Source organism: Nothobranchius furzeri, chromosome 5, assembly GCF_043380555.1.
Source record: "Nothobranchius furzeri strain GRZ-AD chromosome 5, NfurGRZ-RIMD1, whole genome shotgun sequence".
NCBI classification, from domain to species: Eukaryota; Metazoa; Chordata; class Actinopteri; order Cyprinodontiformes; family Nothobranchiidae; genus Nothobranchius; species Nothobranchius furzeri.
In genome coordinates this window covers 62,661,828-62,687,837 of record NC_091745.1, presented here as the reverse complement: position 1 = coordinate 62,687,837, position 26,010 = coordinate 62,661,828, and the positions used below count along the sequence as shown (strand labels likewise).

General features: G+C 40.6%; 2 protein-coding genes across 2 annotated transcripts in view; one reads left to right on the top strand and one right to left on the bottom strand.

Moving 5' to 3' along the window:
- Positions 1–524: 524 nt before the first annotated feature.
- Positions 525–9,744, bottom strand: LOC107379166 (cysteine-rich venom protein). The gene is made up of 8 exons (XM_054740864.2): positions 9,142–9,744; positions 8,868–8,960; positions 6,757–6,857; positions 5,263–5,353; positions 4,808–4,950; positions 1,095–1,180; positions 896–978; positions 525–818 (listed from the first exon to the last, which is right to left on the bottom strand). The coding sequence occupies exons 2-8, from the start codon at positions 8,929–8,931 to the stop codon at positions 682–684; spliced, it is 705 nt and encodes a 234-aa protein (XP_054596839.1). The 5' UTR covers positions 8,932–8,960; positions 9,142–9,744; the 3' UTR covers positions 525–681.
- A 7,420-nt stretch (positions 9,745–17,164) lies between these two features.
- Positions 17,165–26,010, top strand: part of LOC107379164 (raftlin) — a 188,851-nt gene continuing 180,005 nt past the window's right edge. The window contains exon 1 of the mRNA XM_070551002.1: positions 17,165–17,721. The gene's annotated coding sequence lies outside the window, so the exon portion shown is untranslated. The remainder of the gene's footprint in view (positions 17,722–26,010) is intronic.

The window sequence follows — 26,010 nt, the reverse complement described above, 5'->3', positions numbered from 1 at the left end:
TTTTTTTAAGAGATGAGATGTTTTACCCTTTTTTTGCTGACGTTTCGACCACGACTGCAGTCTTCTCCAAAACTTGCCGCTGTTTGCGACGTCACGTCCTTCTTCGTTAATCTGTGAGCTGCCGCTACCACATCAACTTTAGGACAAACCAGAGTCCCAAAAAGAAAAACACCATTTGAAGTGACGGACAACAAAAGATGTTTGGTCCTAGTAAATGGCGACTGGTGTTTAGCTCTATCTCGTATCCTCTGGTAATGCTAGTTTCCAGTTCTGGCAAAAGCGTCTTAGAGAAGATACCCGAGGGGAGCGGTGAGTGTTCTGTGACCGTGTCTGTGTTCAAAACATAGCTTGTTCTATAGATTCTCTATAGAAGCTTTATTACAGAAAGTTTGCAAATAATGAAAATTTCTCTAAATTTTCAACTTGATAAAATCACAAAATGATGAGTCACACAATGCTATTTAAAAATTCATTAAAACATAAAAAAATGTATCAAGCCAGTCAATTAATTTGCTATAATTTTATTGAATCACTACTGAACAATTTCTAAAGAAATGTTAGATAATCCTTTTTTTTTTTTGTCTTTTATGTTTTTTTTTCACTAACGATCATCTTGTTTAAATCAGACTAATCTAATCCTGGTTTGTTTCAGCTACAGACACATGTTGGGATTATTAGAGTTTAATAGATTGGAATAATCTCAGAGCTGCAATTGCATGAAGCTGGACACCAGGCCGACACCAGCTCGTTGCTGCAGCCGGTGGTGTTCTTCAGTTTGGGACAGTTGATGTATTTGTTTATGTAAGGACAGGGATTGGCTGGAAAACAAAACAAAACAAAACCACAGGTTATCCAACTGTTAGAAATCATTGGAACTCTCATTCTTATTACTTACTGCAGAGATTGTCCACACAGTTGTTTGGACAGGAAGCACATGGCTTTCCAAGCTTGTAAGGTGGCCATCTTTTAAAGTTTCCACTTGAAAAACAAAGAAAAGATAAAGTGGAGTCATGTTATTTCACTTTTAAACTTGCATAAATCACATGAGCAGTGTGATCGTTGTGGGATTCATGGGTGTGAGTGACGTCACGTACGCTCGATAATAACGACAGTCATAGAAATAGGTGCTGTTGCACAGGTTGAGTCCACAGCCAACTCTGTACGAGCTGTTCCAAATCAGCTGAAACACAAAAAAGAATAATCAGTTTCAGAAAATCTATAAAGATTTACACTATCTACGTGTTTTCATCGAAACAGCCGTAAACAAAATTGTTGGTACCCTCGATGAAAGAAAAACTCACCATGGTCACACAAATAACTTGAATCTGACTAAAGTAATAATAAATAAAAATTCTATGAAATTTAACCAATGAAAGTCATCAAAATGATTCCTGTAACTGTCAAAGACACTTCTGTACCTCTCAGCAGGTATTTTGGCCCACTCCTAATGAGCAAACTGCTTCAGTTGTTTAAAAAGAATCTTGGGCTAAATTGCATCTAAATAACCCACAATTAAATCTTATCTATTATAGTCCTTTAAATTAATTCATGTGCAATTTAATATTAATTCACTCCCAGTGATATATATTTTTACTTGCATTTATATAACATAATTTTTCTAGAAATATAATTAATTCTTACTTATTTGAACATAACTACAAAGTTAACCACATGGTAGATATTTAGTTCTTATAATTATTTGAAACATGCACAACATTTAAACAAGGCTAAACTTCATAACGATTCAAATATTACATTTTTTAAATATACTTTTACATTGTTTATTAATTTAGATTTTATTGTAACTATTTGCACCAAATTAATAACAAAATACAAAAGACAAATCAAGGTTGAAGAGTTGAGCATGTTTGAAGTCTCCTCATCTAAAGCAACTCTAACATCTGGAACTTTTTTCTTAAAGTCACAGTGTGTATTTTTCCTGGCGATAGGGGGCAGTAGATACCTAAATTGTTGCAAGCAAGTAGTATTTTTGCGTTGGAGGAAGCCGTTACCAACGGATGCCCACTAGGGTCAAAAAGCCCTGGGGAGTGCAATCTTTAGCTAAATAACAAGCGCCTCAGACTCCCTTTCATCACTGGCAGCAAGTCTCGTCTCGTCGTCTCGTCTCGTCTTCCTCCGCTTATCCGGGTCCGGGTCGCGGGGGCAGCATCCCAATTAGGGAGCTCCAGGCCGTCCTCTCCCCGGCCTTGTCCACCAGCTCCTCCGGCAGGACCCCAAGGCGTTCCCGGACCAGATTGGAGATGTAACCTCTCCAACGTGTCCTGGGTCGACCCGGGGGCCTTCTGCCGGCAGGACATGCCCGAAACACCTCCCCGGGGAGGCGTCCAGGAGGCATCCTGACCAGATGCCCAAACCACCTCAACTGGCTCCTTTCGATCCGGAGGAGCAGCGGTTCTACTCCGAGTCCCTCCCGAATGTCCGAGCTCCTCACCCTATCTCTAAGGCTGAGCCCGGCCACCCTACGGAGGAAACTCATTTCAGCCGCTTGTATCCGCGATCTCGTTCTTTCGGTCATTACCCAGAGCTCATGACCATAGGTGAGGATTGGGACGTAGATCGACCGGTAAATCGAGAGCCTGGCTTTCTGGCTCAGCTCCCTCTTCCCCACGACAGATCGGCTCAGCGTCCGCATCACTGCAGACGCCGAACCAATCCGCCTGTCGATCTCCCGATCCCTCCTACCCTCACTCGTGAACAAGACCCCGAGATACTTAAACTCCTCCACTTGAGGTAGGACCTCTCCCCCGACCCGGAGGTGGCAAGCCACCCTTTTCCGGTCGAGAACCATGGTCTCAGATTTGGAGGTGCTGATCCTCATCCCAGCCGCTTCACATTCGGCCGCGAACCTACCCAGCAAGAGCTGAAGGTCAGAGCTGGATGAAGCTAGGAGGACCACATCATCCGCAAAAAGCAGAGACGAGATTCTCCTGCCACCAAACTCGACACACTCCACACCACGGCTGCGTCTAGAAATTCTGTCCATAAAAGTGATGAACAGAACCGGTGACAAAGGGCAGCCCTGGCGGAGTCCAACCCTCACTGGGAACAGGTCCGACTTACTACCGGCTATGCGGACCAAACTCACGCTCCTCTGGTAAAGGGACTGAATGGCCCTTAACAGAAAGCCACCCACCCCATACTCCTGGAGCGTCCCCCACAGGGTGCCCCTGGGGACACGGTCATAAGCCTTCTCCAAATCCACAAAGCACATGTGGATTGGTTGGGCAAACTCCCATGCCCCCTCCATCACCCTTGCAAGGGTATAGAGCTGGTCCACAGTTCCACGGCCAGGACGAAAACCACATTGCTCCTCCTCTATCTGGGATTCAACTATCGATCGGACCCTCCTCTCCAGTACCTTGGAGTAGACCTTTCCAGGGAGGCTGAGGAGTGTGATCCCCCTATAGTTGGAACACACCCTCAGGTCGCCCTTCTTAAAGATGGGGACCACCACCCCGGTCTGCCACTCCCTAGGAACTGCCCCCGATGACCACGCAATGTTGTGGAGACGTGTCAACCATGACAGCCCTACAACATCCATTGCCTTGAGATACCCAGGACGAACCTCATCCGCCCCCGGGGCTCCGCCGCTGTGTAGTTGTTTGACTACCTCAGCAACTTCTGCCCCCGAGATCGGACAGTCCATCCCCAGGCCTCCCAGCTCTGGTTCACTGGCAGCAAGTGAAGAGGTAAATCTGTAAATCAATAACATTTAAGAATGACAAAAGTTTTGTAACCATTTGTTACAACTCCGTAAATGCATTTTGTCCTCATGGACTCCCGTAGAAGGAATTATGGCGTCTATTATGGCGTTGCCCAGAGACTGAGACCCACTTCCATGTATTTTAGACCACCCTGCAAACAGTCAACGTCACATGGACATGCAGATCATGTCTATATTGAGTCCGTCGGTCCAGACCACGTCTGTAGGACATCCAAACTAGGTTTTTGCACAGTCGGCAGATGTTTATGGTTATATGTTACAAAGCCGCCCATATTTTTCAACAACTGGGCATCATTTAATTCATTTTCAATAACATTTTGATGGATATTTCCAAAAATTCATGGTTAAAACTACACATTTTCTCTTCAACAGTAGTGGTTTGCTGGCTGGAATTCTAGACAGCAGTAGCCAAAGCATAACAAATTTTTGCTTTGCATGTGGGTTTTGCCAAGCTCTATAGGAGCCTCAGCAGGCCTGAACAGTCTTGTGGCTTGCCAATCACGGAGCACTATCGGTTTGGTGGGCAGGATGTTACTGCGACTAAACAATAAAACAAAGATGGTGGCGGCTCCTTTGAAGCAGCTTTGGCATCAACTTCGGACTTTTTAGACTTGGGGTTTTCTTTGAGTCAAATGCAGATAGATGTATTTAAGTTTGTTTAGAAAAACGATGTGTTTGTGTCTTCTTCAACAGTGTATGTCGAACTGCCTCATTGACTGACATCTGTAGCGTTGGGTATGCCATGTTGTCTGTTGTCCAATAGTATGCAGAGACATTTTGAAAGACTACCATAGACCCCACCCCACGAAGGAGACCAGTCTATGGGTCTTGGCCAGACTATCACTTAGGTGCTTGGTAATAATAAGGAAACGAGGAAATCTATAAAACACAAAGACTGCTAAAAGCTGCATAACTATGTAACAGTGACATCAGCACGACCCTGAATCCTAAAGGTGTTGTTTTTTTTACTCATTTATAACCCTTCATGATTTCTGAACAAAAAAAACTTCCATAAAAAGAGATAATTTTAAATACCAGCCATATAGAACGGTATAGTCTTACCTGTGTGTAGTGATTGATGCGTGTTCCATCTCTGGAGCCATTAGGGTAAACATAATGAGACTTCTCGTCATACCAGGCATTGATGACACTCTTCCACGAGGTTGGAGAGGGTGAGAAGAACAGATTCTCACCTACTTCATATCCTGGTTAATGGGGGGAAACACAACAGTACTGATTAATGGAAGATTGGTTTTCATCTCCCAGTAGATGATACTATTTAGATAAAACAGGGTTCATTAAAAAGATTTGATTTGTTTATTATGATAAATCTTTTTCCACAGTGTGATTTAAAAGAGAGCATTAAGAGTGCAGATGAGATAGTGTTCAGTGCGTCTGCAGCCGTTCATCCCAACAGCAGGCGGTGCAAATGGAACCTTTACAAAGATGGACGTAATATCGCAGGGATCTGAAGATGTGATCAAAACAAAAAGAACCTAGAAAAAAGGCAAATGTACCGTCAATCATGCGGGCACTGGGTGGTCCGTGTTTCATAGTACAGTTATTAACCCAGGCCTGAGCGTGTTCTGCTAACTCCTCACTGTAGGTCTGGAAAACAAAAGGTTTAGACATAGTCCACCCAAAGCTTTGAGAGAGATGTTTTTTAAGGTTTTAACCATCACTAAGTCGATCTGTTACAAATGTCTCAAAACCTCTGACCTCTTGACAACCTTCACAAGACAGGGCCTCTGCCAGCTACAAAGTATGAGAGACAGGTCTGATTGTCTCTGAAAGGCGTTGATAGGAAATTGCTGTGAAAATGTGTTTATTTACATGTAACCCCACTGGAAACATCAGCGGAGCGGCAGCGGAACGGTTTACTTGCGACCTTTGCTGCGTGCTAGTACACACTGGGAGAGGTAAAAATAGAACTCAATCCCATCTTTAGCGGCTCAAGAAAATACATAATAGGCAGTGTTCTGTATGCTACACATAAACTCAGCACAGCACAAAAATGCCAACGATCTTGAACATTGAGTTCAGTCTCGGGCTTACTGACAGAATCTGAACCAGAAAAATGCTGCAGGAGGCTAGGCAGCAACCAGTGAGATCTGGAGCAACCAGTGACTTCACCCCCTGGCCAACCAGTGGCCAACAGTGGCATTTCCAGACCGGGTCAGCAGGCTGGGAACCACAATGAAGCACTGACTGAAAAGTTGAGGGAAACTTGGGGGGTAACTTCTCCAAACCGTGCTGTTGGAAAAGGCCGCCAAACTGAACCGCCCCCATCCAAGTCACGCTGAGAAGTGCCGCTGGAAAAGAGCTGTAAGCTTTTGTTGGTGATCACAATGACCCAGGAGCCAGATAAACAGCCAAACACAACCACGTAATAAAGCCCTACAATGGAAAGACTTCTTTGCCCTGCCTGCTGAGTCAGGACATGAATATTAAATGATCTGCATGCTGATTGGACCCTTTACCCTGATGACTTTGCTGCTTGAATCTAGAAACTTTCGTTCATCCGTAGAGTATCCGGGTAACTCAATAGGCAAGCTATGGATCTATCAATCGTACATGAAAGAACTGGAGCGTTAGCAGTAGCTCAGGCTAGCATTAGCAGTAGCTCAGGCTAGCGTTGTTCTGCGGTTAGCATCACTACCACCAACATTTATATAATGTTACATTGATGGGAACTGGAACATGCATATTTATGGGTATGTATCTAATTTTACAGCATTACTGATTTACTTAGTAATGCAGATCAGAGATGGCACAGACTTTGGTAGACACCCCAAGCTGACTATATTCAACAACAAGGTAAATGCAGATTTGAAATCTAGAACCACTTTAAACCATGGAAAAAACATCTGATTAAACTTCATAAATCAGCCTCTGGCTTTGATTTCAGGAGCTGCTGTGGAGCTCAGGTGCTGCAGTTCAATTTGATGAATACAATAAGCAAATGTCATCTGAGCTGCTTTGATTATCTGAGGAGGAACAAAGGGGCTGACCATCATCAGCATGTCGGCGGCTGATGGATCTACTGCTCTCCTGAAGTCGTTGTGCACGTCTACGATCTCAGCCTGCACCATAGTGTTCTCAGGGCAAACATCTGCATGAACACAGAACACACACGTTAAAATCCCATGTGTAAACAGCAGATTAGGTTCACAATAAGGAGTGATATTTACTCTGGTGGCTTAAGATTTGACTCTCAAACACATCCTGGTCTAATTCCTCTGAAATGACTCTAAATAACAAAAGAAAACAAACAGAACAAATCCAAATCCTGTCATCCGTCTGGGAGCCACGCTGGCAGAGATTCAGCTGATGATGAAAACAAAAGAAAAACAGGAGCAGAGCGTGCCAGCTGGACCCAACGTGTTGCTCACCTTGCTGTGGACACATGGTGATGTGCAGCAGAAGGCATGTGAAGACAAGAAGATATAAATGTTAAGTCATCTGAATAAAGACAGAAAGATATTCTGCATTGACTACAAATCATTTAGAAGAAACAATGTCGCTTTTTTCTTCTCCTGGAAACAGATTCTTAGAAAAGATTTATGTTTTTCTGAGATCGAAAATGACCTGTATTTGATATAGCACCTTCTAGAGTCCTGGAACCCCTCAAAGCGCTTTACAACACAATCAGTCATTCACCCATTCACACACACATTCACACACTGGTGGGGATGAGCTACAATGTAGCTACAGCTGCCCTGGGGCGCACTGACAGAGGCGAGGCTGCCGAGCACTGGTGCCACCGGTCCCTCTGACCACCACCAGCAGGCAAGGCGGTTTAAGTGTCTTGCCCAAGGACACAATGACAGCGACAGAATGAGCGGGGCTCGAACCTGCAACCTTCCGATTATGGGGGCGAGCACTTAACTCCTGTGCCACCGTCGCCCCAACGCAAAACGATGTCTGAGGTGTTTGTTTGACATTATGAAATTTTTAAAACTCTTACTTTGTTATAAAGTTCCTCGTTTTGTGTTGTAAAGCACCTTGGGGGGTTGTAAAACCCTAGAAGGCGCTTTTTATCTAATGCATGTACTTTACCATTTACATTTTTTAGCTAATTATCACCACGTTAAACTGAAGATAAGAGAAGTCAACACTACAATGATGTTTGTGCGAAAGGATTTCACCTATTTAACTTTTTCACCGTTTAAAAAAAATCTCGACTAAAAACTTTAACAATAAGCAGCATATTTTAAAGGGATGCAATGCAACTTTTTCAAATTTTTAAATAGTTTTTTTGAGCTACTATGTGCCAAAAGAATCTTTTACAGGGTTAATGAAATGTCACTCAGACCCCACCTGTGACCAGAATACCACACTTGCAACTTCAGAGTTTCCAATCCACTCCCTGATTGACTTAGTAAAGTGGAGCTGCCATGTCACTGTGGCAGTCTGCTTCCAGCACATTTCCCTGCATGCTCTCTAGACCGTGAACACAGCTGATTTGTTTGATTTAGTGATGAATCGCTTCCGTAGACACTAATGAAGGCTGAGGAAACATTTCAGCTGTTAAAAAGACGAATGTGCAAATAAGTTTCATTTTCGGTTTGACCACAGTAAATTAATGAAGCACACTAGGGGTTGCTAAAAGCAAGCATGTGTTTCAATTCAAATTCATTTTTGTTTTCAAACATCAAATAGAACTTTTGCGTTTTCACCGCACGTGATCCAAAGAGTGAAACTTAAATGCTAACTGAGTCTAAAAGATCTCCTCACAAGAATCCAAACTTAAAAAAAATGTATTTTGTTTTTTTCTAACAAAACTTGATGGCAAACTCAGATTTTCTATTTGTGAAAATGAAGAGAAATTCTGCACACATTTTGCTCGATATTCAGACAAAAGTTTTAGGATTAAACTCAACTTTTGTGTTTTCAGTATACATTTATAATTCCTGTGGGGATTTAACAACGTACTCCTTTAAACACAATTTACAACCCTAGAAATCACCTCTGGGCATGAAATATTCTCACAAACATCTTTCTATTATTTTTTGTGATCAGACTTTTGTATTCGTGCCAGTTCCTAATTGTTTCATTGCTTGTTAACCTTCAGAAAAATGTATGGCCTTGTGCAATAATAATTAAAGACCTATAGCGACACTCACCACAATACAGGCAGCATGCACGTCCTGCAGCATTAAGATGCAAATCAGCACTAGAAACATTTTTTTCCCTGATGGCAAATCAGAGGCTTCTGTGTAAAGAAGGAAAATGGTTTAAACTTTTTTTAAAAATATGGTAAAATAGATGTTTTATTTATTTCTAGGCTGAACAAATCATCCTGGAAATAAAATAACAATCTTAAATGTGTAAGAAATTATAGATCACTGTCAGTTTCATAAAGGGGGATAATAAATCAAAACAAAGATACATACAGTGAAGACTGAATTTTCTTCTCAGATGAAACTGCTGATGTCATCAGTAGCCGATGAGGAAGAAGAGTGACCTGCTGCTCTCGGGTTACCTGAAGGAGGAGGTGATTTGGATCTTACTCCTTTTATAGTTCCGCCTCTGATGCTCTCCGTAGCTGCTTCCCTTCCGGATGATGGAGTTTGATGCACGACTTTACACAAGAGGACAAGAGCAGATCCATCACTTTGCGGTAAAGAGGTTTTGTCTTGACTGCAGCTGACGGGGAGTAAATAAGGGATTGTTAAGCCCCAGGGTGCAGTGGCCAGCTGATTTATTAACTGGTGTTTACACAGCGCAGAATGGAAACGCTGCTGAGTTCAAGGTAAATAAAAGAAAAGAAGCGTTGGTGAAAAACATCACCGAGCTGAATGACATGTATGTAGATGGATAGAGGGTTTGTAGGCTGAAGACACGCCTGTTTACCGCTTCCACATGACACGCAACGTATAGAAGAGATGTGGCACGGGATCAAGTTTTACACTTTCACGTTTTCAGTGAGTTTAATAGAGCTTTTATGAAACAAAACTATCGAATGATTCCTTCAAAAGTAACAAAACAAAAAAAAAGGTTCATCTGTTGACTAAGTGATTCAGATTAACTACAGACAATACATGTTGACTTGTTTATTTTGGTTTGCTAATTAATTACAAATCAAACTAATTGCAGTAGAATTTCTCTCATTTTGTTTAATCGGAAGGTAGAGATGTGTTTAAACATATCTTCGGGCCTCAATTCACAGTAAAAAAATGCCATTAGATAAATATTTAACTGATGCAAATGATGGCAAACATTTGATGTTTGTTACATAAATAAACCAAAAATATATGATATGTTAAATAAATAACAATATTCTTTATCAAGGCTGAATATATGAAATAAAAAATAAACAATGAAATCAAATAAAATGCATCAGATTTCTTTCTTTGGAGAACAAATTTTTACATTTGCACGTTCAAATCGGTGTTTGGTCCACCTCACTGTCTGAAGAAACTTTTTCCATCATCCACGAGAAACACCACCTTTTCAGGGCAAAAAACGGAGCTGCCCAAACCAAATTTCCAGTTTTTAAATTACTTTTTGAAATCACAATGTTTTGATTCAAACTATTATATTTTATTTGTAATGAAGCAAATAAATGTTTAGAGATAATTTTTTTGTTGAATCTTTTTTTTTGTTTGCAGTTTTTCAAAATTTGCTTTCAACCTTATTTTTCAAGTACTTTTTTGAGTGAATAATACAAAAAAATACACTCCACAGGCTGTTGAGGTTACCCATCAGAACTCTATTCTCTACAACTTCAAAGCTCACAAACTGCAAAATAAACAAGAATTTACTATTACTAATCTGAATGAAGGTATAGCTGAGCTTTGTGTTTTACTGGGTTTGTATCAGAATTATAATTAGATTGAAAAGACCATTAATTTGAAATGTGAAGACAATTTTCTGTGAGTCTGAAGTCTCATTTGTGAGGAATTAATGCGAGCTCTGCTGCTAATCAGTGTGGAGTAATTTGGTCAGATAAAGGTGGAAAAGTGGATTATTATATTACTGGAAGGGTTGCATAATTAAAACGAACATTAAAGCTGTTTCTGCTGCAGTTAATGGAGGTGGCACAAAGCAGCAGCTGCTTCTAAAGCAAAAGTAATATTCTGCTACACCAGTTGTTAACCCAGTTACAGGCTGGTTTAAAAAGTGTGTTCTCTGCTCATTCTGTGGCTTCACACACTAACCTGACGAGAACATTTTAGACATAAATGATATTCAGCAATAATACATCAACAGGTCCGCCATGTTGGGAAGGGAGAAATAACCAATATAGTTATTTTCAGGATACAATTGAGCTGCCATTTACAATTTTTTTTGTTTATTCTGAAAAGATGTGTTAAAGACTAAGTTCACTGAGAAACCATATTTTACTTCTGTTTGGAAATAATCAGTCACTCTGTTTTCATGAAATAGTCCTCTACCCCTATTTCCTGCATTAACTTCTGAGAGAAAATAGATGGAAAAATGCTAGAGTCAGAAAAGCTGTAGAAAGAAGGTGAAACGTTTAAAAATCCTGACAGATCTACGTCACATCCGTCACTTAACATTCATGGACTCACCCATCTTGGCTTGCAACGGGGGAGGCTGTTGTTTGCCTAGCATCCAAGAAATTCCACAGAACGTCTCGACTAGTAGAAGCTAACAGTTAGCATTAGCAACTCCACCACATCTCAGAACTCCACCAGGCTTTTGTTATTTGTGGAGAAATATCATCAACGTTTCAAATCGATCAGAGTCAGTGAATTGTGTTGCTGTTAGCTAATCAGAGGCAAAATGTCCAAATATCAGGAAGCTACGGCTGACTTCTATTTCCTCAAACAGGCAAACTGGAGCTTTTTTTCCCAATGACTTCCCACTAGAGACCACTGCAAATGTAATAAAATACGAGTAAAGTTGACCTTTATAGAGATTTATAAATGTGCTGATAATTCCTTATAAGCCTAGAACAGATCGAGTATCCCTGTATCTTATTGAAAAGTGCCCTGAACCAAATAAATAAATAAATAAACAAATAAATCTAAAAAATATAGAGATGTTGAATAAAAGAGAAAATATTTTTCTTTTAATTTGATTATAATAGTTTTTATGTTTATTTACATTGTATCATGGTCTTATTTGTCCCAAATAACTTCAGATATTAGATTTTCCATTTATTTAAATATTTTATATAGAAGATAAATAATAAAAAAATATTGATATTATGTAGTCTCGACAGTTATTGTACATGAAGCTTTGTTTGTTTTTTTGGATTTGTATCACTTTCACAATAACAACTTTGTAGAAAAATAAACAAAAAGCAGTCATTTAAGATAGAAAACATCAAAACAAGTAAATAAAATGTTATTGTTGAATGCAAATTTAAACATTCTGCTAAAAATTATGGTTTTATAAGTTGTTTTATTTAGATGAAGCATAAAATTACCTGAAAGCAGTAAATGAAGTGTTAAAGTGAACATTTCCTGCCCCCAAAGCGTGTGCGCGCGCACACACACACACACACACACACACACACACACACACACACACACACACCTTTGTCACTCATAGTAACATACACAAACACATGCATAGCCTCCTCTGGTTCCTGTATCTGTATGGAAGAAGGCAGTGAACACTGGGGGGCGCTGTCACACCTACTGTCGCAGGAGGAGCTGAGGTACAAAATAAGAAACCTTATAAAAACAACAGAACAAATGCCTTTAAAAAAAATAGCAGTGATGTGTTTCATTCTCCCGTCCAATCAGCTGTCCGTCTGCCTGATTCCACAAACCAAAACACCCACTTCGACGCCCACTTTCATAACTTGTCTCACTCCATTTGTCACGCTTCAGTCGTGCCACAGTTCTCTGGTGGAAAAAAGCCATTTAGCAGCGTGACCTCTGGTTATTTTAGGTTACATTTTGGATGAAGGTACACTCCATTAAACCCTCATTTGCACCTTTTATAATAAACCCATTAAAAAACTGACAACGCCACCCGGTGAACATTTTCTCACTCACCATATATATAAAGTTTTATTTTTCAGCTGTTATCTCCATCTAACTAATGTGGACCATTACACTGTTGATGATCATTAGAGCTTTTTAAGCCCCAGAGCTTCACCAGTTTGGCTTTACTCCAGCAGGCAGGTAGAAAACAACCCAACATTAACAGCTCCAGGTTATTCTACAGATTGGATTTGCTAGAGTTACCTTTTGACCTGTGTGAGGGTGGGGGGAGACAAATGTCCTTCCAAAACTGGACTCACATCAGCAGTTTCTGCTTGTAAGGCCGCTGATTAAAGTCTAATGGAGCTCCCGTTGTGACAGCAAACCGAGGCGGGGGCGTCCATCTTTAAGAGAGACTTGTCATTATTTTGAAGCCTGCAGGAAGGTTCTTACAGCGACATCTGAGCCATACGGTGACAGATCTCTGCCAAATGAGGGAGTAGAAACCCCTATTAAACCAGAAATGGCTCTGAGAGGAGTCCTGATCACAGTCAAGTGGAAGTGTTGGTCTAATCACAGCATGTCCAGATCCTCCGCAGTAATTATGGCACCTCATCAAAAACTCAGTAATTCTGTCGGGTTTGGTTCTCCGCTTGTCCGTTTGTGACCATCTCTGATGAGATTATTTACTGAATCATGAGACGTAACCCTTTTCTGGTTTTAAGCCAAAAAGGAAAATGCAATATGAACTACATGTTTGGATCAGAAACTAGTCTGAGATGCAAAATCACATGAAATCGCTTGAATAGTGACATTCATGCAAATATTGTACAGAATGATTTTGATTTCATTCCTCTCAGTTCAAAACTCACATGTTCCACCCAACTAGGGATTTAAGAAAATATCGATAAGGCAATATATCGTGACATTTTCCCTGCAATATTACATCGATATTCAAAAGCCGTGTATCTAATTTTTGGAAGAATTTACATGCAAACATTTGTGTTTTTTCTTTTCTTTTAGTGAAATTCAAACGCCGACCGCTAGTTGGCAGCAGTGTGCAATGTTTCTTTTTTCCACCATTGAAATGTAAATCCCTCTATTATGGTTCAGATACCTCATGTTAAACATGCTAAGTATCAGTTTGGATTGTTTATTGAATTTTTCTACAATAAAGTCGATCAAAAAATGGCTAATATCATTTGACTATATCGCAATATATCATGATACATTGTATCGTCTCCCCTGTATCGTGATACGTATCGTATCGCCAGAATTTCACCAATACACATCCCTACACCCAATATCTATTCACTTTTACCTAAAATGATTTAAAGATTGGATACAAATTCTGTTTAATTTTTTTGGAAACTTTTTCCAAAACTTTTAAAACTTTCTCATCATCTTTGAGAGAACAGTACCAACACATGATCAACAGATTTTATGTGAGAAAAACAAAACTCTGAATCAGATGTGACTTCTGTTTGGAAATTGAAAGAACAAGTTTTTTTGTGGTATTAAAATACTTTTTCATTTGAAACGTTGATAAAAAGATGTATGAAGGCGAACAGAGTGCTCTCAGTAAGCATATCAGGTTCCAAGTTTGATTAAAAAACCCTCATTATGGAAGTTTATGAATTTAAAGGTGAACACTCGTTTAATCAATCCATTTGCAGTGGTCACTAGAAGGAATTAATGCCTTGTTAGTCATACTTTGGAGAAACAAAGCTCCGGTGCACCTGTTTCAGGAACTAGAAAATTGCCAGGTCAGAGGGCAGGATATTTAGACATCTTACTTCTGATTGGCTACCAGCAACACAAATCTACCAATGACTGTTTGCTGTGCAACATAAATATCTCCACAGATAAAACAAAACTGGAAGAGTTTTGTTGTGTGGTGAAGTTGCTAATGCTAACGGTCAACTTCTACTAGCTAAGACGTTCTCTGCTGTTTCCTGGATGCTAAACTAACAACAGCCTTCCTCATCATGAGCCTAGATGGATGAGTCCATGAATGTTAAGTAGATCTGTCAGAATTTTCAAATCCTAGAATTTCAAGGTGTATTTTCTAACAGAAGCAAATGCAGGAGATAGGTGTAGGAGACTATTTTCACATTCAGCCTGCATGAAAATAATCAGAAATAATCATTTTAAAATGTTTTTTTTTTGTTTTCTACACCTTAAAAAATAAATGTTGTCGATATATTTAGTTTACATTAACATAAAACGTTGTCAGTTGGGCTTAACAAAATCAACTAATGAACTATTATGTCATTTTAAAAGTTGTAATAAAACATCCAACAATCTGTTTAATTTTATTTCATTCTATAACACAAAGTAATAAATAAATAGAGTGTTGCTAAAATAAAAGTCATTAGGGATATGATTAAAGGTTGTTTCAGATTTTTATAGCCAGGCAGAAACAGCAGAGAAGGTGTCAGAGCTAAAGAACAGAAGTCCTATGTAAACAGGGCAGGTGGTTATGACACAAAAAGCTGATGTATTTGTGAAACACTGAACAGATAAAGCACATAATAAATAAACAAAAAAAATAATAAACTAATAAACTATGAATGAAACAAAGATAAAAAGAACTAATACCCAACATATATCTAAATAAGCCTTTAAACAATATTTCTATAAACCTCTCCTTAAGGAGCTAAACTATTGCATATCATCTCTTTTGCTTACTGAGTTCTCTGACACCTACCTCATTGTTCTGCTGTTATTTGTGCTGAACACGAAATCTGCTTGTGCAGAATTATTTTGATCCATTTGGGGGCAGCAGAGATCTGTTGATTTGATCTAAACCCGGAGAAGCAACAGGATTGGTTCCTACCATCATGATCTGGTTGCTTTTATGCCTGTTTGGCTTCTTTGGATTGTTCCCCTCAAATCCACAAGAAGATGCTTGAAGACATTTGTGATTAGTTCATTTCTGCAAAGGTGCTAGGAGTTTAAAACCCCGTAAATGAGGAATAAAAATGGTAAAATCTGTATGTTAGTTAAATTTTAAGCTGCTAAACATTAAAAAATATTTATTTCTTAAGTTATATTAGTTTTGTGGTTGATTTAAAACACGTTTAGTTATTTCCCAAAATCCTCCTCGCTTTAAGAGGTTTCTGCACTTTATTCTTGATAGTTTCCAGATTGAGCCATTTCAGGGCTCTTTCACTTTAAAAAAATATGGAGCTGGCCACGCCCACCCATCCCTTGAGTGGCTACTATAAGCTGAGAAGCTCCCATCTCCAGGAAGGGCTTGGAGTAGAGCCGCTGCTCCTCCAGCAGCAGTTCCTCTCCTCCAGGTAAGGGGAGGCTCTAAGCTAATTTCCTCATTTGTGACATCACAAATGTTTTTATGGCTTGTTTTAGACACATAATTCCTAAAATTAAACACAAACAGAAAGCAGAAGGGTGGATTTTACACATTTGGATGTTTACAGAGGCATTAGAGACCCACATGGCAGCGCAAAAGGATGAAAAAAGGTAAGTTTGCATAATCCTCTTTGAGATGGGCAACTCTTCCCTGAAGAATGTTGTTCATGATTCACCTCATTTAGCTAGAAGGTCTGGATGAAGCTTGAGGAGTTCACTGATGTGTTATAGACAAGAGGGAGATTGAATTCTGATTTGATCAGAAGTCGGTGAAAGCCGAGTTAAAAGTTTTCTTTTGGCTTTTAGAAACACTGTAAGATCATTTCTGCTGCTACAAAGCACCATATGAAGGAAGGATGCTGTTGCTGCTTTTTAAAGTGAATAAATTGTCTTCAAGAATAAGTCCAGGCAGGGGCTCCTGACCAAGGACGTAATTTTCACTTTGGAAGTGGAGGGGACACGGGGGGGGGGGGGGGGGGGGTATTTACAGTATGTTCTAATGGGAAACAGGCTTCAACACAAATGGTTGTTTTCCGCTCGGTCCTACAGAAGAAGAAGAAGAAAATATCATTTCTATAGCGCCTCTCAAGATAAAAATCACGAGGCGCTTAGAGCTCAACCAGTGTTAAGTTAATATAGCGTAATATTGTTTTTGGATGGTAAAAAGTGCAGGGGTCAAACCTTGACCTTTGGAAAAAGTGGGGAGAGAGAGAGAGACCCCCCCCCAAAAAAAAATTACGTCCATGCTCCTTGACCCTGACTGGTTGAACATGCATGATCAGAATGGCACTAGAGAACTTTTTCACATTCGTGCTTTCAGCAGCTTATAATTTCCAGTCCAGCCTCCAGGTCTGCAACTGTCGACTGTGTGGCAGAGCTTCACTCTGCTTCTTCATCTCAGATCAGGATTTATGTCTGCCCACCTTCTCTAAGTCCTCACTCCTAAACAACCTCCTCCCTCCTGTTCCTACAGTCTCTTCCTTTCCACTAACTCTGGTATTTCCCAATAAAGCCCCCCTCCTGTCTCCTTGGCTTCTCCTCTCTCTCTCTCTCTCTCTCTCTCTCTCTCTCTCTCTCTCTCTCTCTCCCTCTCTCTCTCTCTCTCTCTCTCTCTCTCTCTCTCTCTCGCTCTCTCTCTCTCTCGCTCGCTCTCTCGCTCTCCCCCTCCTCTCTCCTCCCCGTCTTCTCCTCAGATGGATTCTTCAGTCAGTCGTGTGGAACTGGAGCGGCTGCTGGAGAGACTGGGAGAGAAGCAGCTCGGAGCAGACGCTGGGTCGGAGCGCTCAGTTGCTTCAGACAATCACAGGGCAGCCGGAGACAGACCGGAAAACAGACAGAACACCACATAGACACATCAGGCAGGGAGACAGGGAGGGAGGTAAATATGTTACAGGATGTGGTTTCCCTAAGCTTGCACAACATAGTTTGAGCATGACCTAAACGCTCCGAGTGTACACGTGTGTTTGAGCTCCGTTAGAGGAGGTGAGGGGGGACGACAAAGCAAACCGCTGGAGCTGCTGCTGCTGAGCCAACAGGCTTCTCTGCTGCCGGCTGGAGGATTGGCTTTCCTGATCTGAACCAGTCCTACATCCCTCTCCCACTCCTAAAGTGGCATGCATTTTTCTGAAGGGAGCTCTGGTCCAGCTGCTGGATTTGCCTCCAAACACTGAACTTCCAAACCAGATTGTGAAGCAGGTAAGTCCTTTTCCCCCTCAAACAGATGTGCTGGTTACTGAGCTCTGCTCTGCTCTGGATGGCAGCCGCTGTAAACTTGGACCGCATGGTAGAAAGTGTTTACTGTATACAGCACTGAGCTGATTCATCAGAGGATGCCGCAAGCCATGAGATTTTGTTTTCGGAGCTTCATGTTCAACATCACTGATTTAAACCCTCAGCTACCACACACCGACGTTTGTTTTGTTACATGAGTCATACTCGTGTGTATTTAGGATGCACATGTGAAACGCAGTGGTCACAGATTAAACCCAGAATCTGTTTCTTCTCTGAGGAAAGAGACCAGTTGATTTACGGGGATGTTTCTGGGTTCTCCTTTTTCTTCTGTTGGTGTTTACGTTCATCCATATGAAAGAAAGGAGGAGGTTAAAGGGAATGCACAAGGAAGGATTTCAGGAGGTGAAGGAGGAGCAGGGAGAGGTTGGGGTGATGTCAGGGTGAAGGAACATGAGGGCACGAGAGAGGAAAAGCCGGGGTGGTGGGGGCGAGTGCATGTTCCAGTGAGAAAGTGAATGAGTGAGCTCTGTCTCAGTGAACTGCTCCTAATTAGTTCCAGCTGGCGGAGATACGGAGAACCAGCCGGCGATAACTCGACAGAGTGGGAGGGGTCAGGAGTTCTCTCTCTCTCTCTCTCTCTCTCTCTCTCTCTCTCTCTCTCTCTCTCTCTCTCTCTCTCTCTCTCTCTCTCTCTCTCTCTCTCTCTCTCTCTCTCTCTCTGAAATGGTCTCATACTTCAGCTGCATCCTCATGGTGACCCCTGTTGACTTGCAACTTAAAAAAACACACTTCTTATGCTTGTTTACACGAAAATACTCTTATTGTTCTTCAGCTTGAATGACTCATATCAGCTCCTGGGGGTTTTAAGCCCCGTAAGGTTCTGCTTTCTTTGATTATGCTGATTGTTCTTCCCAAAAACAGCAACGTACAAACCAGAGAGATTCTTCTCTTACCTGATCTGTTTCTTGACTTCTTTTGGAAATGTGTGCAAGAGTTTAACAAAGATGCAAACAAGAATTTGACAAATGTTTCACTACTTCCTGTTGTGGTTTGCAAAAGATGATCAGAAATATTTAACCATAGGGGGAAAAAAATGTTTTAACAATTTTTCTTGTCAGTCGGGTATTAGTCACCATATTGGTAAAATAATTTCATTATAAGGGTGGAACAATAACAATAAAACAAATAATGGGAATGTTAAAGGTCAACTTTACTCATATTTTAATACATTTGCAGTGGTCTCCAGTAGGAATGACTGCCTTGCAAGTCGTACTCATGAGGAAAAAAGCACCAGTTTCAGCACAGAGAATTCCGCTGGAGGAGAAAGCAGCTTCAGAAGACAGGATTTGGCATCTTAATTTCTGATATTTGGACATCTCCCATCTGATGCTTCTTCATGCTTCTTTATGGGATGCAATGGGTCTGTGATCCCTATTCAAATAGCCCCACCCCTTGAAAATTCTAACCAAGCCAAACAGCGCTGAGCAGCGTACGTCACACACACACTAGGGTTTGTATGAACTAGTCGACTTCACTGCTCTGTAGTGACTTTTTATGCCTGTTATCGACTAGTCGCTGTCACGTGATAATGATGATGATGATAATGGTAGATGCAGTCCTCAGAAAAAACAGCAGGTGACGAGCCCCTGCGGGTCGGGAGGCAACGCGCTGTGCCAGAGCGTCGGTACTGACACCCGCCTTAAAACGGACATTTAACCAAATTGTGACCTTTACCCTCTTGCAACGTAACCTTCCTCTCACCCCTATCCTAATCTTAACCAGCTTGTGCATGCGGCCGTGCTCAGGACGCAGATGTCTGGAGGTGTCACCACCTCAAAAACAAATTTAACACGCGATCGTTCATGTCGGCTCATTTCCTTTTATATTTCTGTCTTTTATTTGTTCCTGATGCTTTTCGCAGCTGTAGAGCGGGGCGCATCATCTGTTTTGTCCTCCGATCACACACCTCACTGATGCGGCCGGCGAGCAGCACGCACTCCGCTGTTTTTGCGGTCGGTAGATCTTTTAGAACTGCAGTTCAAAGGTAACTCATAAGGTGAATATATATGAACCCAGGTAGCAGTTTTTCTTTAGGATTGAGAGGAGATGCAGGAAGATAATAAACAGACAGGACAGAAAAATAGTCAAATAAAAACAAGTTAGTTTTTGTACCTGGTGGTTGCAACAAACAGACACCATTGAAGGTAATCAGAAGTGAGGAACAGAAAATGAAATAATTATTTTAATGTATAGAGCAGCAGGAACTCTGAGAGGCTGCAGGCGCATCAGTGAGTTTGCGGCTGCTGTGCAGGGGGAGGGGGGAGAGGGCTGAAGCGGAGCAGTATTGATGCAGAAACTACCGTTGTTAAAAGAGATGTGTTTAACTTTGAAAATGTGGGTGCAATTTTAATTGTCAAAAACTCCAGGGAACCCCCCCCCCCCCCTCACGCCTATTCAGGTGTATTACTTCATCAACGACTAGTCAAAGTCGACTCGATTTTCATTACTTGACTGTCAGAATTAAAAAAAATTTAGTCATGCAGCCCCTAACACACACACACACACACACACACACACACACACACACACACACACACACACACACACACACACACACACACACACACACCGCAAAGCTGAGTTTCTCTTAATCATGGTGTCTGAAGCGGAGTTCGCTGCGGCTCTTTCCTCTGTTCTAAATGACTTGGACACGTCTTTAGAACCACAACAAGTAGAAGTGCTGAAATCCTTTCTTCTAAAGAAAGATGTTTGCGCCATCGCCAGGCGCCATTTTTGACTACTGCTTAAAAACCATAACGTCGTGCGGTACAGTCGGCTTTTCCGCCTTTTGTCTGATTGGTTAGTTTTGAGCTGGCTAGTCCTGCCCCTCATGTGCCTCTCTGCCTGTGAGTAACCAGACTAGTTCTCTGTAAAAAATAAACAGAGGACGAGTCTGGCATGACAGGCTATCTGATTGGATAACAGTAATCCAGTTCTATCACAGACTGTTCGCTCTGCAACGTTGATGTTTTATCTCCACAAATAACACAAGCCTGAAGAAATTCTGCTTTTTGGTGGAGTTGCTAATGCTAACAGTTAGCTTCTGCTAGTTGAGATGTTCTCTGCTGTTTTCTGGATGCTAAACCAACAACAGCCTTCCCCGCTGTGAGCCAAGATGGGTGAGTCCATCAATGTTAAGTGACAGTGTGACGTAGATCTGCCAGGCATTTCGGAACCATGCACATTTTCTATCAAAAGCTAATGCAGTAGATAGGTATAGGAGACTATGTTCATGTTCAGCTAGCATGAAAAACTCAGAGTGACCCATTTTAATTATTACAGAATGTTTTTGGGTGAAGTTGACCTTTAATACATTAACTATTTCTCAACATATTCAAACCACATTCTGTCCTCTTATTAATATTTTCATTAATTTTCAGCATTAAGTGTTTCTAGAACTTTTTCTTTTATTCAGGTAGACTCAGTGATTTTTGTAACAAAGCATATAACAACGGAAGGACTGAGGCTCCTTTTCTTTGTATTTTAGAAAACCTGAGGAGCTCCATCACCATCATCTTTGGTCAACCATTTGGCAGTCTGTCTCATTCAATTTTAAAATAAACTGGGAAAGAAAAGGAAATGATGGCATTTGAATTTAAAAGTGTAACATTATTTGAATCAGTGCCACACATTAATATAAAAAAATAACATGCAGATAAGATTTTCCCTGCTCTTTTATGGCTTTTATGCCATCAGGTATTGTTGTGGGAGAACATAATTTGTTTGGAGTTGCATACTTGATAAAAACCAGATCTATACTAACAAGTGAAGCATTTTATATACATCTTGTCATGATGCGGCCCAGAAGAACAGCTTGGACTTAGCTTCTTGTATAAATGTCAGCAGTGTTAGCAGCACATGTAGGATAGCTGCTTCACATGTGAGCAGATGACTGTGTGAAGCGAAGCTGCTTCTTCACAATCAACTGGTTTCAGTTTTGTTGAAATGTTATCTGTCTGGGAGATCTACTGGCTGAAGTGTGATAAGATATTTTGAGCTCTGTGTACATGCTACTGCATTCACTTTAATTATGGAGTTCCTCATGGATCCATCTTGGGGTCAGAGTTACTTCTAACTGGAATCTGATAGAGACATCTTTAAGATATCAGCATCCATTTCAGAATGAATTTCAAACGTATTCTGTTTGTTTTAAAGCCTTGCTTGGTTAAAGACCTAAATATGTCTGCACTTGAAATATCCACCCACTCACTTGCTGTATCTTGCCAAGTAAGTAATGGAGATAGCCTGGTGGTGTTTATGAATTTTTAACACAACTTATATGTACCAGTACTTCATACGTGCTAAGTGTCACATAAATAAAGGAAATAATAGAACATGTGATTTTATGTAAGATAATAGGCAACATTTTAATTTGCAATCTAATTTCCGGCCTTAAAACTTTCACTCCGAGTTAAGGTTAGGATCTTTACCACAATAAAGTATTCAGTCATAGTTTAAAAAGGTAAAGATTCATATTAAAATGTCCCAAAATCTTGCAAAGACAACTATTCAAATGCAGAAATACTCAGAAGCACACCACATTTATCCACTTGCATAAAAATAAATCAACACATAGCTTGTTTAAACAGTTAGTTGAAAGCTCAAAGGTTACATTTGCTACATGTGTACAACATATCGGTGCAATCAGTTTTGCACATGAGAGCATGCATAAATGCTGTCCATGAGCACATAAACAGCTGCACACATCCTGAAACATCATTAGGATGTGCACAGGCATGCACACACACAAAAGAGGAACAGCTATCCATAGAAACCATATGGCCACACTGCAGCACGTCTGTTGGAAATGTGGAAGTGATTGTGGTTCGGGTTCACTCTGCTGAGACGAGAGTCATTACTCAAAACACAAGGTGGAAAAGGCATAAGCGCAAACATGTAATTAACCAAAACTCCAAGGAAACATGAACAATAATGATGTGAAAGACATGTAGATGTTGTGAAGACTGATGTTTCTGTAGATCTTCAAAAAGGAGGAAGTGCAAAGGGGCCTAAAGGTGCAGCTATTTAAACCACAAGTTGTACAAAACAAATGACATCGAGTAGACAGTGAAGGGAATCACATCACCGTACATTATTTCGCAATGCCTTACCTATCACATCCTGTAATTGTGTATGTCGTACCATGTTATGGACCACAGACCCCATATTGGATCTATTGGTGCCTGATCAATGAAGCAAATGGTACAACCGCGCCCCAATTATTGCCCCCCTAGCCATCCCGTATATGTAAATACATAGTCTGGCCACAACCCATAGAAAGAACCCAGTCATGGAGAGGAATCTACTGTTGTCTATCAAACTGTTGCACAGCGCTAGGATCAATTGGAAAAACAAAGAACGTGAAGTTTTCATCACTAAGGAAATCAGTCAGTGAGGCAGTCCGTCACACACCATCAAAGAAGAAGTAAATTCATCCATTTTTGTAGATTTTCTCCACTGCAGCTCTTGTGCTAAGCCCACCCAGCAAACAGTGCACTGTGACTGCGAAGACACAAAACTGCTAAGGCCAATAGTAGACCTGCTGAGGCTACCATGGAGCGTGGCTAGACTGACTTAACGAGCTAAAACTTTTTCTACTGTAATGGTTGATCTAGATTTCTAGGCTAGCTCTCACACCTCTGGCCGCTAGCTGAAGGCTGCTAGCAGTGCAGCTATCCGCTTTACATAGTAGATGTGACAAAAGTGAAAGCTGAGTTCTTTAAAGCATTAAAACAGAACTGTGTCTTTTTGATTGCAAATAACAGATCGGTGTAAAATCTTTGGGATATTATGCTAACTGTGAACACAAGACACTCACTGGCTTTTAAAAGCTACAATTTGAGTCCTTTAGGACTGAATATGTAGACATCAACCTAGAGATGTGATGTCACACCCAGCTGAAGTAAAACACTGGTTCTGTCACAAGTTCTCACTAACAATGGGAGAATTCCCCCTTTTATGTCATCACCAGGCAGCTGTGGTTGCATCATATTAGATTTCATTTATCATATAAATCCATCTGTTGTTTCTCATGTGTTGCGTCTTGTTTCATATTTCTAGTGGAATCATATCGCTCCACATTGTTTAGCATAGCTCAATGTCAAACCTTTATTCCTACTGCATCATGTTGTGTCATATCAGGTCATAAACTTAGGTACTATTCATATCTCAATTACAATCTTCCTGATTTGCTGGTGAATGGGCTTCAGGACATAAACAGCTTAAAGGCTGTTTGTTTGAACTGAGATCCTGGATGGCTGACAGTTTTCTAGATCTGAACCAAAGTAAGACAGAGCTGTTAGTGATTGGTTCTTTAGCTAATGCAGAAATGTGCCATGAGCTCCTTGGTTGTCTTGCTGATTTTAGTAAATCACACGTCCGTAATCTTTGGGTCATTTTTGATAGTGACCTCTCATTTGAGAGACAAATAAGTTCTTTGGTTAAAAGCTGTTTTTTCCAACTTCAGCTTTTGTCCAAGGTCAAACCTTTTTTATCGCAGAGGGATCTTGAGATAGCGCCTCATGCCTTTATTTTCTCACGCCTTGAATTTTGTAACTCTATATTTTGGTATCAACAAATATTTAACACGGAGTTTGCAGTTGGTTCAGAAGCTTGCAGCTAGATTCTTAGCCGGTGCTGACAAGATGTGAAGGGTGGAGATGGTGGACCAAGTGTGGTGGAGGGTTCCAGGAGGCAGAAGAGCAGGCACGGATGAAATAAAAATGGTTTAATTGTAGAACGGGAGCGACAGGACAAACGAGCATGCACAAACACAAACAATGATCCGACAAAGGACAGGAGCAAAACAGGTGGTATAAATACACCAGGCTAATTAGGAAAACATGGGCAGGTTAACGAGGGACAGGTGAGAACAATATGGACTAATCAGGGCAGGAGAGAGACACAGTCAGGAGGGCAGGAGCAGATCGTGACAGGTGCAAGGAAATATGACTCTGTGTCTCCGATTTTAGCTTCTTTGCACTGGCTGCCAGTCAACTTTAGAATAGAGTTTAAAAAGTTATTGTTGGTTTTTAAATCTTTACATGGGAAGGCACCCACCTATATATCTGACCTGTGTGTTTCCTATTGCCCTTCCAGAGTGCTAAGGTCCTCTGGTCAGTCGACCTTGTTAGTTCCCAGCACCAGATGTAAAACTAGAGGAGACAGGGCTTCTGCGGTTGCAGCGCCTCGTCTGTGGAACTCTTTACCACAACTTATTAAAGAGTCTCCATCAACTGACCTGTTTAAGTCTAGGCTTAAGACATGTTTTTATTCCCTTGCTTTTAGTGATTGTCAATTTAGTATTGTAATTATTATGTTTGGTTTTTACCAAGCTATTATTTTATTCTATTTTTAGTTTTTCATGATTTTATTTCGCATTGTTTTTAGTTGTTTTCTGTGTATGTGAAGCACTTTGGCTACATCAGTTTGCTATGTAAACGTGCTATATAAATAAATTGACGTTGACATGTTTAAATCTTTGATTTCTTCTTGTTTTTGCTCTTTCAGGATGCATAGAATTGTGAAAATCAAAAGATTAGTTTAAACTGCAAATGAAGGACTAGAAAAGATATTTAAAACATTTTTTTCTAAAGTTACTTGTGACATTTGAGTTTGTAAAAGCAGATTAATTTTCATAGCTTAGTAACTTTGAAGAAGAAAAGTGTAGTCTATGCCTGGAGTAAACATCACACTTATCAGTTTGTCTCATTGTAGTGCCATTAAAAAGCTAGACTTCCTTTTTAAAGTCACTTAAAGAACGATGGAAAATGACAGAATGACCACTGGACACTTTATACCCTATAATGAGGCTTTTTAATGATTCAGAAACATTGATTTATTTAACTCATTTGCATTACCTTCATTGATGACCATTATAAAAGCTGATTTTTGACCTTTACTATAAATTATTTAATAAAAATCTGAGAATGTTGTCAGTAAAACTCCCATTAAAACTAAAACTTCAAAGCAACAAGAGGTAAATAATGTCCCAACATACAGAAACTGTCATGTTTACGCCAGTTTCCTTCCCCGAGCCACGATTTTGTTTATTTTCTGACATCATGTTGATTTTTCTTTCACTCCAGTCTTTTAGCAAACATGTACTTTAATCAGCTTTTGTTTGCTATCTGATCCAGGCACCGTGAATCCCTCTGTGGGGTGTGAAATTTGATTAAGGTAATTGGCAATCAC